This window comes from Rhinatrema bivittatum, chromosome 9 (genome assembly GCF_901001135.1).
Source record: "Rhinatrema bivittatum chromosome 9, aRhiBiv1.1, whole genome shotgun sequence".
In the NCBI taxonomy this organism is placed as follows: domain Eukaryota; kingdom Metazoa; phylum Chordata; class Amphibia; order Gymnophiona; family Rhinatrematidae; genus Rhinatrema; species Rhinatrema bivittatum.
Genome location: NC_042623.1, coordinates 199,238,828 through 199,253,970, shown reverse-complemented (window position 1 = coordinate 199,253,970; position 15,143 = coordinate 199,238,828). Strand labels below are relative to the sequence as shown.

Below are 15,143 nucleotides of genomic sequence, written 5' to 3'. Positions count from 1 at the left end.
ATGGATCCTTGGTCTGACCCAGCATGGCAATTTCTTATGTTCTTATATAGGTAAGGTCAAAAACAAATAAATCACGGAAGAACGTTCATCTTAATTATAGCTATGCGACCCAGCCAGGAGAAATGCTCCCTATCCCATTTTCCCATCACCCTCTATAGTTTTCACTAGTGGCACATAGTTCAAAGAAAACAGATCAGTCACGTCGGTCCCTAAATAATTTAAAGATCTCTTAGCCCATCTAAAAGGAAATGCCTGACGAAGGGCGGAAACCGTAGGCCCATTAAAATTAAGGTTCAGGTTTTCAGACTTTTCAAAGTTAACTTTAAATCCAGAAACCGCACTAAAACAGGCTAATTCAGCTGATATAGCCTCTAATGAGGAATAAGGATCGTTAAGGGTGAAGAGAATATCGTCAGCAAATAAAGATAATTTGAACTGCATTTCACCCAGACTGACTCCTTTAATTTTGTCAGAAAGGTGAACCCGAGTAGTGAAAGGTTCCAGAAAGAGGGCAAACAGCAAAGGGGTCAGGGGGCACCCCTGCCTCGTACCACAGCCTATTGTAAAACTGTCCCCATAGCCCCCATTAACTTTCACCTGAGCTTTTGGCGAATCATATAATTTCTTAAGCCACAAGAGAGAAAAGGAGCAAACCGCATCTTTTCCAGCGTCTTAAACAAAAAGGACCAGTGCACCATGTCAAATGACTTCTCAGCATCGATTGACAACAATATGCTTGAAGTATTTTCTTTACGTACCCACCACAGTAGCTCAACATTTTTATGAACATTATCTGCTGCAGAATGATTAGGAATAAAGCCCGCCTGATCATGGTGCACTAGATTAGGTAGAAGCCTGTTTAAGCGCTCAGCCAAAACTCTGGCTAGGATTTTAAGGTCTAAATTAATGAGAGATCGGTCGGTAGGACCCGAAAAGGGTAGGGTCTCTACCAGGTTTTGCGATAACCGAGATCCCAGCCACATTAGAATTAATCACCAAAGAACCCCCCTCCTGAAGTGAGTTAAACATATCAGTTAAAGGGGCAAGTAAAATATGGATTGGATAAGTTCTTGGAGGAGAAGTCCATTAACGGCTATTAATCAAGTTTACTTAGGGAATAGCCACTGCTATTAATTGCATCAGTAGCATGGGATCTTCTTCGTGTTTGGGTAATTGCCAGATTCTTGTGGCCTGGTTCGGCCTCTGTTGGAAACAGGATGCTGGGCTTGATGTACCCTTGGTCTGACCCAGCATGGCAATTTCTTATGTCCTTATGTTCTTATGGGAGAGAAATTTATAATACCTGCTAGACAGCCCATCTAACACTGGAGATTTGCCCCACTTCATGGATTTAATAACCTGCAATACCTCAAGGGTGCTTCTAGGCTTGTCCAGAAAACTTTGTTGCTCAGGAGAGAGACTGGGAAGCTGAACGGAAGATAAGTATGTATCTGTATCGTCCTCAGCTATGGTAGTATCTGTGCTATAGAGATTTGTGTAAAACTGCGTGAAGTGATAGCAGACTGGGTAATCATTTCCCCCTGTTCATTTTTAACTTTAGCAATAGAACTCTGCATGTGGATAGCTTTTAAACGCCTTGCTAAATATCGTCCCGCCTTATTCCTGCCCTCAGAATGCTCCTGCTTAGTTAATTCAAGCTTATGAACCACCAAATTATCATCAAATGATTGTAACTTTGTCTACACCTCCGACAGTTTCTGAAATATGGACTTGGATTGGATCCACATATGGACACGAGATAGCCGTGTAAACTCATTAAAGAAGTTTGCTCCATAAGTCAGTCACACTCCGCAGCCCTCAACCCTGATTGAACAGAGCAGAGCGTGAATCTTCTGACTACCGATGCAGCCTCTGACCTCCATTCGCAGCACGCTGCCACCTTGGATAGGTGTCTGTTTTAGATGCAGAGGCCGCCATCTTAGGCATGCTGAAGTTGACAGGCAAGCTCACTTGCTTGAAGGCTTCCACCACTTCTGAAACTGATTTCATTCGGTAGGTAATTCCTTTAATGGTGAAATGCAGCCCAAAAGGGAAGGACCAGCGGTAACAGGCTTGTTCAGTGCTCAGCGCCCAGGTGACTTCCTGCATCTTGAAGCACTTGTGAAGTGTGGTGGGCGTCAGATCTTGAACTACAGCAATGGAGTGACTGCTGCGTCTGAGGTGGACCCTTGGGTAAGAACCTACAGGTCCCCACTGTCAGCAAGTGGAGTAGGCTGATAGAGGCCGCTGGAGCTTCACCTATACCAGCCCTCATTCCCCGTGGGTTGAGCCTTTGGGTGCCGGGGCCGGCAGGACTTAGGTGGGCCTCACTATATAGTGACAAGAGAAGTTGGTTCAGCCCAGAGACAGCAGGCAAGAGATGGTACAGTTCTACTCGGGATTGGATAATGTCCTGGAAACTCAGGCACCAATGGAACGAAGGCAGACAGAGGGCGCTCGAGCAAAGGTAGGCCGAAGCCTGATGAATCCACATCCAGGGAGTAGACAGAAGAGGCGTCCAAGGGTAGGCTTGGGTCAGGGCTGGCGGCAATCCAGAGGCAGTGGCAAGCAAGGCTGAGGTCTGATCACTGAGATGGTCAAGAGCATAGTCAAGCAAAGCTGAGGTCTGATCACGGAGGTAGTCAATTGCGTAGTTGGATGAAGCAAAGGTAGGGTCTGGAGATAGGCAATACATAGTCAGGTGAAGCGGAGGTCTGGGGCTGGAGATAGGCTGTAGCGTAGTCAGGCAAAGCGGAGGTCTGGGGCTGGAGATAGGCTGTAGCGTAGTCAGGCGAAGCAGAGTCAAAGTCCGTGTAGTCAATCCGAAGCATAAGCAGGACAGAAATCAGGAACAACAAGGAACAGGAATGCAGGATAGAGACAAATCTCTTAATAGCAACGAGTATTCGACCAGCGAGGAGACCTGTTGCAAAGGCAACGCTATGGAGCAGAGCCTGAGCTTAAATACTGTAAACAGTTTGGCGTCATCATCCAGGTCCACAGCCAGGTTCCTGCCGCAGTCCCTTCATAAGGATCAGCGATGCGCACGCTCCTAGGGAGGGGCGAGTGGTGGCGTCTCTCCGCGGGCCACAAGGAGAGGCCCAACTAGCAGTGGCATCAGGACCGGGGACTGTGACAGGGCCGGAGACACCGGGGGAGGTCCGAGGATGGAACTGGCGGCCCACCGCCGCCAGCGAGGAGGAACCAGAGGCCTTAGTCCTTGTGGAAAGGTGAAGGGGCCGTGCTGCGGGTCTGCCACGGACGGCACGCGTAACAGTGACCTTCCCAGGTCCACTCAGGTTGCTTCTGTGCTGCCTCATAGATGTGGGTTTTTTGCTGGAAGCTATGCAGGCACAGAACAATGTCTCTAGCCCAGTTATCGGGTCTCGAGCCTAACATCTTATGGGCTCGCTCAATTTTCATGGGGGAAGACGAGCCAATAGTCGCGGTGTCACCAGCAGTGATGGGCAATAAGTAGAAAAGTGCAGATTTTCAAAGCCACATCCACATCGGTTTTGGGCACCCCTCGGATTCTCAGATTGCATTGCCAAGAGCTATTCTCCAGATCTTCAAGCTTTTCAGCCAAGGATGTGCTCTCCTTCTGCATGAGTTGTTGCTGAGCCACTAAATTATTAATAGAGTCTGTGTGGCCATCCACTCAGGCATATTAGCTGGTTGACACGGGAGCCAGAGCCACTAACGCCTCCCTCACCTCCGAAATGGAGTCGAAGAGGTCTTTTTTGTGCTGTTTTAAATCGGCCCGCAGCTCTAAAAACCAGCTCCTCCGCTCATCCCTGGTTGGTAAATCAGCAACGCTTGCGTTGGAGGAGGCAGCCGACGCAACGTTTTCCAGCGCAGGATCTCCTGGGCCGTCTGCGGCCTGCCCGCCATCATCACTAGAGAAATCAGCAGCATGCTTGCTAAATTAAATTGTGTTTTGCGTTTGGCCGCCATACCAATGTTTTATTCAGCGATAAGACAGTCAAAAGCAGTAAAAAGTTGGGGCAAAGCAATGTTATCAGATGGATTGAGCAATCCGGGGCGAGGAGCTTCCTAATCAAACATCCATCTTGGCTGGCCACCGCAAAAGGATTTTTGAGTCCTTACATAACATCAGAAGCTAAAAAAAAAATGCTATGCTGGGTCAGACCAAGGTCCATCAAGCCCAGCATCCTGGCTCCGACAGTGGCCAATCCAGGTTGCAAATACCTGGCAGATCTCATAAATGGATCCTGCCTATTTGCTTACTCAATCCTCGGGCTAACAATAACTTTCTTTAATCTACCTGGCTAATAATGTGTTGTGTACTTTTCCTTCAGAAACTTGGCCAAACCTCTTTAAAACCCCTCTGTGCTAGTTGCCTTGACCTTGATTGTGCAATGAGTGAAAAAGTACTTCCTAGGATTTGTTTTAAATCTGCTGGCTATAAATGTCAAGGAGGTTCCTCTTGCCCTGGTGGAAAGCATATTGAAATCATCAATTCAGGGTGCAGTAGCAGTCAAAAAAACAAATACAATATTAGGCATTATTTGGAAAGACTCTTAAAAGGAAACTGGGAATGTAACCATGCCTCTATCGATGCATGGTGTAACCGCAGCTGGAGAGTTGTGTGCAGTTCTGGTCGCCACATCTCCGAAGAGATTTATCAGTACTAGAAGGACAACAAAAATGATAAAGGGGGTGGGTAAAGGCTTAAAAGGCTAGGGATCTTCATCTTGAAGAAGAAGGGATATGATAGAGGTTAAGAAAATCATAAGTGATGTAGAACAAATTAATAGGGAATGATTATTTACTCTGTCAAACAGTACTAGGACTAGAAGACATTTCATGAAACTAACTAGAAGCAGATTTAAATCTAATTTTTAAAAGTATTTATTTTTTTCAGTCAGCAAACAACCAAGCAATGGAATTTGCGCCAGAGAATGTGGTCATGGGTAGTAATGCAGCCGAGTTTGAAAAAAGGTTTGGGTAAGTTTCTGGAGGACAGGTCCAGATAGAAATGGAGTGAGAAATGTGGAACAGGAAGTGCCCACACTGGCCGCTGCCAGAGACAGAATGCTTGATGAATCATCGCTGTTACTCAATCCCCGGGCTAACAATAACTTTCTTTAATCTACCTGGCTAATAATGTGTTGTGGGCTTTTCCTCCAGAAACTTGATCTTATGTCCTTAAGAGGCAGGGGAAGGGAGGGCTTTTGGTGATATGTTTTAAGGATGGTTTGTCTGTTAGTCTTTTTATTATTATTATTGTTCTAGTGTTTTCTGTTCTTATCATCGACGATTGGGATCAGTTTGAAATAGTGGATAGTAAACATAAAAAAAATAGTAGTATAGTGGTGGGGGAACCAGATATTGGGGAAGAAAGGAAAAGAAAATTGGAGAGTTGGTGAAGGCAAGAAGTAAGAAATGTTGAGGAATGGGAAAGGAGGAATTATAGGAATGAGAGACTATGTGGAGATAGAGAAATAGTAGAAGAAGGTGGGAGTGGTGGGAGGCAGAAAAGAAATGGAAAGGTAGTAGAAAGGAAATGGAGTTGAGGTGTCGATGAGAGCTGAGCGATGTGAGAGAAGCTACAGAGAGTGAGAAGAAAGAACAAATGGCAGAGAAGCTGAGACATAAGAAAATGCCATACTGGGTCAGACCAAGGGTCCATCAAGACCAGCATCCTGTTTCCAACAGTGGCCAATCCAGGCCATAAGAACCTGGCAAGTACCAAAAAACTAAGTCTATTCCATGTTACCATTGCTAATGGCAGTGGCTATTCTCTAAGTGAACTTAATAGCAGGTAATGGACTTCTCCTCCAAGAACTTATCCAATCCTTTTTTAAACACAGCTATACTAACTGCACTGACCACATCCTCTGGTAACAAATTCCAGAGTTTAATTGTGCGTTGAGTAAAAAAGAACTTTCTCCGATTAGTTTTAAATGTGCCCCATGCTAACTTCATGGAGTGCCCCCTAGTCTTTCTACTATCCGAAAGAGTAAATAACCGATTCACAGGGAAGGGAGAACAGAGGAAGAAGGGATTGAGGGGAAAAGATCCCAGGATAGAGGGAGAGAATCAAATATTGGGTAGATGAGGAGAGAGAGAGGGGAGGACCTGTGATGGAGGGGGGATTGGGAATGGTGTGGGAATAAGACAAGGGATGGAGGGCTGAGAAAGAGAAGACCCTGGATTTGGGGGAGGAACCAGAGAGATAATGAAGAAAATGAGAAATGGAGGAGAGAACATAGGAAAAAAGGAGGAGTAATCGAGAAAGACGAGTGGGCAGGAAAAACAGGAAGAGGAGACGAAGAGAGAGATTAAAATATCCATTCTGAAGGAAAGAGGCCAGGAAGAGAAAATACTGAAACAGAAAAGAAAAGGGAGGGACACCAGAGAGAGCGGGAAAACAATAAAAGCAACAGAGAGGAAACTAGAAAATGAGACACCGGGGAGATCTGCTGAGCCTGGAAATCAAGCCAGAGACACCAAAGGCTGGAAACTTGTACTGCCTGATAGAGAACATGAATAACCCATCAGTGTAAAATGTCCTGGGCCCCAGTTGAAAGGCTCTAACCTGCACATGTATCCCACACCGACATTTCCATGTCAGGAAAAGTAGGATTTTGTTTGCTGATCTGATGCTTTCTGGTTTATCATTAACTCTTCTATGCAGGACGTACCTGCTAGCCCTAGGTTTTGGTATTGAGTCCTAAATATTTTATGATAATTTTTAGTGTGTACAAAGTTTGAAACCTAGCAGGTACAGCCAACATATGCGCACATGTTTATACCTTCTTTATAGCAGTGTACATATAGATTGACTTTCATACTTTCCATAATTGAAAGTATGTGCATAAATGTCACTGCCCTAACTCTGTCCCCTGGAACATTTCTTTCTAGCACGCGTTTACACGTGGGATCGTTTCTGCATGTACTTTTTACATACAACTCCTGGGCAATTTTGAACTTTGACATTAAACACTATATTTGAAAAGACTTGGAGTTTGTCTTTACATTGACAAATCTTAAGTATATAGAATTACACTCCTGATTGTTGTGAAAATCCTAAATCTGTCATTGGATGCGTGTATAATATTTTTTTCTGTAAACAGAACTTTTGTGTCAGGTGGGGTTAATACAATGCCTTTCTCAAGCCTTCAAATTCGGTAGAAAAAATTTTTCAATTTTTAATTAGTATGTCTGTAATTTCAGCAACATAATATCACAGTGTACACTACCTGTTGAAGGAGTGGATGTGAGAGCAGGAAAAGACTGATTAGCTGACAAGTTTGTACTGCCTTAGAAAAAAAAAGTACAGGATAATATTCAGCGTTAGGCAGATAAGCAGGGCCTTTTCCAGCTATGTGGCAGCAGCTGAAAATCCTGTCCTGTTCAGCAGCTGCCACTTAGCCAGACAAACACTTATCCCCCTAGGTGGTGGGCAGGATGTGGGCGTAAGAGGGAAAGAGTTACTTATCTGGTTAACGTAGCCAGATAAGTGCCAATATTTGGTTGTTAGACCTGCTCAATAGCAAGTCTAAAGTTAGCTGGCTAACACTTTTCTGGCTAACTAGGAACTTATCCTGGGAATATTCAGTGGCCTAGCCATGCTACTGAATATCCTGAATAAGCTTTGTCCAGCTAACTCACTCAGCTGGATTTTTTTCTCAATCTGGACCTCCCAGTTTCTAGGAACAGGAGAACCAAGCATTGATGAGCTGTATTGGAAGTGTATCTGCAAAGAGCTGCATCCTGCATGCAGCCCTTTGAACTCGCTCCATTACACGGCGTTGCTTTGGAAGTAGGGTGAAGAAACGTGGGTAATATGCTATTAAGCACTGACAGTTCCAAAATGTAATCTGCAACAAAAGACTGTAATAACTTTAGAGATATAAAGTGAAACAAATAAATGTAGCTCATAAATGAATCACAAATATACTGAGCTCCACAGTCCCGCTGATGACAGAGAAATCCCACAACCTAAAAGAGAACTACCACAACTAAAATTAAAATGGAAAAGCATCAGATTGAATAGTGCTTATAGCAGTTTGTTGAGCTGAGTGCAGCTGAGGATAACCCCTGATAATTTCAACTCCCTGAAACATGGTCAATGTCGGGCAGTTTGGGATTTCTTTGAGCACTTTGATATTTGAAGGAAGCCCCTGAGGTTACATGAGCGGCATTTAAAGAGAGAAGTCGAGTCATTTGTTTGGAGCTATTGAGGAAATAGATATAGTTGGGTAACAAGGTTGTGCAGTGAATATTTTAAGAAAAAGTTATTCTGCAATAAAGAGACAATGGGTAATAAGTTTTAATATTAGGAAGAGTATATGAGCTAAATTTTGTGCTCAAACAAATGATGCTGCTGGAGCTCAGAAATGGATGCCATTTAACCAGAGAATTAAAACAACTCTGCAAAATTTGATTCTGATGAAATCCAGATAGAAAGGGAATGTGGAAAGACTGCTTTCAGGAGAGGATTAACAAAATGAAAGTGATATCACGGTTAAATTAATTATCCGAGGAAAAATGGGGATGAAACCTAGTACGCATGTGATCTCTGTATTTTTTTTCCTGCTTCCTTCAAGATATCAACCTCTAAAACCTGAAATTAAAGTTGTTTTTAATTGTAAACACAGCTGGCATGATGCCTCCATCTCCCCACATGTTTGGCCCGATGTCGTGGAGAACTCCAGTGCCTATTCCTGGCAAACCTTTCTACCACGGCTCCTATCCTGGGCCCATGCCTCTGCCGGGAGCACTGCCTGCTGGAACACACAATCAGTTTGTACCTCTTCAGGTAACACTGGAATGTAGTTCTCTGTCTAAAGCACATTGTACCGTTATTCATTGACCTGAACACTGTCACCCTGTTTTCGGTTCCATTTTTACTGTGGAACCTGTAGTTTCAGATTCACATCCTATTTCAGGCGCTCACTATCTGCCCTTCCTGTATATTGCTTTCTTTTCTCACCCTTTAGAGTGGCCAAGCGTACTTCTACATGAGTATTTGCTGCTCTGCTTCTACCTTAAGTATGTGTGTGTTTGATTTTCTTTTTTATGATTCAGCAGCCTCAACTTCCTTAGACTTCCTGTTCATTTAGAACCTGTCACTAGCCCACTTGCTGCCATTAATTAATTAATTTATTTATTTAAGCACACTTATAGACCGGTATTCATAGGAACATCATGCCGGTTTACACAGAACTCAACGGTTGATACATTGACCAGGATGTAGGAACTTGGAGGGGTGTAACTTTTAAAAGGAGGGATGGAGAGGTAACTTGGAGAAGGGCTGAAAAGTAGTTGTGGAAGGGGTAACCTTAGGGGTAGGGGGGGAAAGGACAACTAGGGGAGGGTATATATACAGCGCATTAATGGTGAATACATTTAGTGGAGCGTGGATGCATTAATAATACATACATAAAGTGGAGAGCATTAACAGGAAATAAAAATTCACTACCGGAATACAGGATTCGAGATTGCTACCATTGTACAAATTCAATATAGGTGAGGGTGCATGAGGAAGGGTTTTTGTGGATGGTGGTGGGGGGGGTAAAGACCCAGGGGGGGTGGGTAATTGATGGGAGGGCGGGAAGAGGGGGTGGGGGGGGCATAGTGCTAGTCAGGGAATGCTTGCTTAAAAAGCCAAGTCTTGAATTCTTTTTTGAATTGCTGTGTACTTGGCTCTAGCCTGAGATCAGTCGGCATGGAGTTCCAAAGTTTGGGTCCTGCGAGTGAGAGAGCACGACCTTTCGAGGAGCTGAAGTAGATGGTCTTTAGGGAGGGGGTATGTAAGGTTCCTTTATATGCGGTTCTAGTAGGACGGTTGGACGTATGTAAGCGGAGGGAATTGTCAAGCCAGTGAATGTTATTGTTATGGAGGGTTTTGTGTATAATTGAGAGACACGTGGAGGATGCAGAAGGATATTGGAAGCCAATGGAGTTCCTTGAGGACAGGGGTAATATGGTCCACTGTATGGGTGTTTGTGAGAATTCTTGCGGCTGCATTTTGAAGCAACTGTAGCGGTTTGATGGTTGATGTGGGTAGGCCTAGTAGTAAGGAGTTGCAGTAATCAATTTTTGAGAACGTTGCGGATTGGAGGACAGTGCGGAAGTCGTTGAGGTGGAGAAGTGGTTTGACTTTTTTAAGGATGTGGAGTTTGAAATTTCACTCCTTGATAGTTGCATTGATGAAGTTCTTTAGGTTGATTTGGTTATCGATTGTGACACCAAGGTCTCGCACATTTTAGATGGGTCTGCAGGGTCAAGATTGGTTTTTTTTAGGATGGGTTTAACTATAGCCTGTTTTAAGGAGTCAGGGACTTTGCCATGGGAGAGTGAGCAATTGATTATCTCAGCCAAGGGCTTGGCAATTGCGTTTGGAATTGTTAGGAGGACTTTGGTAGGGATAGTGTCGGAGGGGTGTGAAGAGGGGTTTAGTCTCTTTAGTATGGTTTCTAAATCTGAGGCAGAGGTGGTATCAAGTGAGTCTAGTGTCGCATTTGTGTATTTATGAGGGGCGTGCATAAGAGGGGTGGGTGTAGTGAAACGTAGTAGGATATTTGCTATTTTGTCATTGAAAAAGCTGGCGAGCTGTTCGCATTTGGCTTTGGTGTTATCTGGGGTAAGGGGGGGTAATGTTGTGGTGAGTTCAGTTACATACGCAAAGAGGGCTTTGAGGTTCTATTGGTAATTATGAATTTTACTTGCGTAGTAGTCTCGTTTAGTCTTAAGGATGGTAATTCTATAGGAATGTAGGGAGGATTTATAGGATGCTAATATGATGGGGGGAAGGATCTTTGCGCCATTTTCTTTCTTTTAGTCTGAGGTCGTGTTTTAGTTTTTTTTAGTTCAGGGTTTTTTTGAGTGGGGTGAATAATTTATTCTTTTAGATATAAGAAGGCAAAGGTTATTATCTATGTTATTTGTGAGGTTGTTCCAGGAGGATAGTGCTGACTCGGGGTTCGCTAGGTCAAGGTTGTGGAGTGAGTCCGTGAGGGCGGAGATTAAATCTTCCCTGCTGCAGGGTTTCCTGAAGTGAATGGTGTTGCTGCGCTTATGGGGGTGTGTGGAGGATTGCTTTATAGATAGGTGTGCTTTTATGAGCGAGTGGTTGGACCATGGTACTGGAGGGCAGGATGGGGTGTTGGGGGAATGTATGCAGGCATTAACAAAGATCAGGTCAAGTGTGTGACCAGCTTTGTGTGTGGGGGAGGTAATGAGTTGTTGAAAGCCTAAAGCGTTGAAGGTGTTTAGTAGGGATTTGCAGGATGATGGAGTGTGGCTGAGGCTCCATGGGCGTTCATTTGCAGCCACCTTGATTTTCTCCAGTTTTTAAGTCCTCTCCTCCTCCCAACAGCAGCAACTCTCCTCTGCTAGAGAGGGGGCATGGAACATGGTTCCATCCAGAGCCCAGGGTGTAGTCTTCAGCGAGTAAGTGTCGCTGGTGAGCGATGCCTGAGATTTCTTTACAAGGGATGGGGACACTGCCTCCACTACATCCCCAGTTACCGCTGGATCGAGAAACAGGAGTCTGAACTAGCATTTGAAACTGAATCTCCTGCATGTCAATGCTAGATTGAGCTAGTCCCTTAGGATGTGTGTTAATACATGTTATTCTGCAGGTTGCATCAAAAGTGTCATAAATGGTGACAATTGATTACTTGTATTCTGAGTATGCTTTTTCTGAAAAGCATAAATCAATTACTTTTTTTTTGTTTTTGTTCTGAAGGTAACTAAAAAAAGGGCCGCTAGTAAGAAGAACTTTGAATTCAGAGAGTTCCAAAGCCCAGTCCAAGCTGCATCTGTAAAAAAGGACCAGCCTTTGAGGGCAGATGCCACAAAACGGATTTTTGAGGACAATTCTTCTACCCCCTTAAAATCTCAAGCATCTCAACTTCCTGCCTCCATGCAAGACAAAGCGGCTTCTCAGAGCTCCTCTGTGCCTCATAATAAGTCTACGCCTGGATCTGCTTCAAAACGAAAACCAAGAAAACTGGCTGTCAACTTTAGTGTATCAAAACCTTTGGATTAAAACATGGTACCAGGAATTTATTTTTCTTTCTTTCACATTTCCAAGTGTTTCTTTCACCACGTAATGGGACTCATTGTTGATTCTATTATCAGTACTAGTGGTGTTAGAAGGAAGTGCCATGTGGACAACATTTGAGTTTAGGAATGTCATTGAAGGTTCCTTTCCCCCCTGTCCTGTAAATGATTGATGCTTGAACTGTGAACTCATGTTGATGGTGAGGTAGCAAAGCTGCTCCCGCACCATCAGGGGATTGTTAGGTCTAAGGCTAAGCAGGTTTGAGTCTGGCCAGTACCTGGATGGGAGACTTGCAGGGAGCACAGACCTTAGCAGGATGGTGCTGTCAGCAGCTCAGCGGGGAACATCTGTCCCTCTTCCTCAGGATTAAAGCCATACCCCAGCATTGTATTAATGAACTCTGTGCTGCTGAGGGTATTTTCTCTTAGGTGAGAGGTTATACAAAGGGCCTTGATGCTTTGTGAACATTAAAGATCTTGTATATTTTTTTTTTTACAAGAACAGGGATGTTAGTCCTGGTTTTCATGACTAAATTCCAGCACAAGCCTGGCCTGTTCAAACTCCCCCTGCAGAAATGGCCACATGAGGCTCACAAAACCAGTTGTATACCATTGTTCATATCCTTTCTTAATCTATCCATAGAGTGTGTTTATATTTTTATCTGATTTATATTCTGCTTTGCGGCACCTCAAAGGAGATTACATTCGGGTACTGTGGGCATTTGGGAAGAAGAATTATACAATGACATAATCATTCTGACCTGGATTTTGCTATCCTTTTGTTACTCTCTAACAAAAATGGATACTTTAAAAATTATACATTTCATAAGGAATAAAAAGATTGTATTCACTGAAGGCAGTGGATCAGTGGTCACACATACCCTCATCCCCTTTTGGAGTCAGTCTTGCTAGCTTAATGACAGACCTGAGGCATGATGCAGGAGCTGGAGAAGTGCCATGTATGCTCTAAGATGCTTTTCAAGAAGCATCTTAGAAAGCTCTGAAAGCATCCAATCAGCACTGCACAGCATAGACCGCATCCACATTGGTGATTAGTGATCTGCTTCCTTTAGAGAACCCTTTTTACAAGTAGGCAACTTTGTTTATTCCATGACTGCCGTCAACTTCCATCATTGCTATTTATCCAGCACTGTGACTGTAAGATAAGATTACTGAATTAGCCAGGCAGCATGAAATGTTGTTTTCCTACCAACTTTGAGCCAAGTGTACCAGATTTTGCATATATGGCAACATATGGTCCATTGATTTGCTTTCTTACTTGTAGGACAGTGAGTGGTGCAGATTTGATGCAATAAGAGAACATGCAACTTGATAGCAAACCTTTGTTCCCCTGTCAGTATTTTCAGCATGTTAGATGCATTACATGGTCTTTTTGTTCTCTTTACAGGTTGCCTCCAGACTCCTGTCCCTGATGCCCTGCAGATAGATCACTTTCATATGTCTTGGAACATGAATAATGGATCTGTGCCATATCATCATAGTTTGACTTCATTTTTTTTCACTTTTCACAAGAAGGATTATGTTTAATATTTATGCATATCTTTTTAAAAATTCATTTTCCCATAGATATAAAATATTTTATAAGTACTGGAATTTTTCATTAGATCTTACACAGAGTGGTATTTTATTAAAGAAAAGGGAAAGACTTTTATGTGCTCATTTCTTTGCAGTTTCTAAATTTTTTAATAACTTTTCTTTATCTGCCAAGTGCAATGTTTTAAATTTGCATATGAATGAAAACGAATTTTTGTGCTGTATAGTGTTGTACTCAGTTGTGCATTAACAGATTTCTAGCATGTAGATTGTGCACAGATATTTTAAAATATGAATGTAAAATACACTGAAGGAGTAAAACGTTCATAAAAGTCAGATGATATATAGAACTTTTAATTAAAAGACTGTAAAGAGATTTTATGTGCATATATTCCTTTTTAGTAATAATGTAACTAAGAACAGATTCCTTCATATTGAATATTCTGCTATACTCGTGTGTGTAATGGATGTGATTTTTTTCATATTGGTGTATTTCATCCAAACAGGATTTTAATGTACATTGGATTTAAAATGGTGACTGCCGTGTTTGTTGACAAGATTCATTTATAGTAATCTTCTTTAACCACTTACCACAGGAGGCATCAGTTTTAGCTCAGTTCTTTTTATGTTTTTTTATATGGTACATGCAGTTAATTCCAGTAAAACTGTGATGGTGGGAGCTGAGCTGCTTGATATCACTGCAGGAATGTAGGTAGCTCCATATAGGGAGCTGCAGGGATGTCACTACAAAACCTTATGGATGCAGTTACAGAAAACAAGATCCCACTATTGAATCCTGCATTAAAAATATAAAGAAAGGCAGCCCAAAGGCTCAGTGTCCTGCCATGCAGAAGATCCTGGTTTCCATCCCTAAGACAGGTCTTCTGCTCCTTTGGTTGGCTGGAGCTGAGGTTCTAGAAGGATCCTTGATGAATGACCCTGGTTCAGGACCATCACTGCAATGATCAGAATAGTTATGTTGGGTTGGGGGGATATAAATACTGGGAAAATCCAGGGTAAATGCACATGAAGCCTCATGGCACCAGATCCTAGGCCTGGTTTTGATTTGAGCTGGATGTACGAAGCAGTTTTGAGGAAATTACTGGCTCAAACTAAATATGTATACATATGAGACAGATTTTCAAAACAGATCATTTGCAAATTCACAACCTCCCATGATATGTAATTAATGTTTAATCATAATCTGTATTTATTTTTTTAATAAAAGTCTGCGGTAGTCTTACACAATTCAGCTGCTTCTGGGGTGGGTAGAATAGTAACACATTTCTGGTGCCCAGACTTCACAAAAGCATCCACATGGGAGAAAGGACAATGTTGTTCGCATGTGGGTGCACTCTATCATATACAGAAAAAATGACTTCTTCCTTGTTCTGCTATACCACTCCAAACAAGTGGGTTGTTCCTCCCTACCAGCAGAGGGAGGTAGAGAAATCATCACATGTGGTGCAGACCAGAAACTTTGTCAGTATACTCTACCTCCAGCAAGTGCAGTTTCACCATTTCCATGGTGACCGCACCTTGAATACCGA

The 15,143-nt window shown here is 43.0% G+C and overlaps 1 protein-coding gene across 2 annotated transcripts in view; it reads left to right on the top strand.

Annotated features, from left to right (window-relative positions):
- XRN1 (5'-3' exoribonuclease 1) overlaps positions 1-14,836 on the top strand; it is a 205,025-nt gene extending 190,189 nt beyond the window's left edge. For both annotated transcript variants that reach the window (XM_029615082.1, XM_029615083.1), the window contains 3 exons: positions 8,628-8,788; positions 11,723-12,031; positions 13,448-14,836. In XM_029615082.1, coding sequence (XP_029470942.1) covers positions 8,628-8,788; positions 11,723-12,025 — 464 coding nt within the window. In that variant the 3' untranslated portion in view covers positions 12,026-12,031; positions 13,448-14,836. The remainder of the gene's footprint in view (positions 1-8,627; positions 8,789-11,722; positions 12,032-13,447) is intronic.
- Positions 14,837-15,143: the final 307 nt, after the last annotated feature.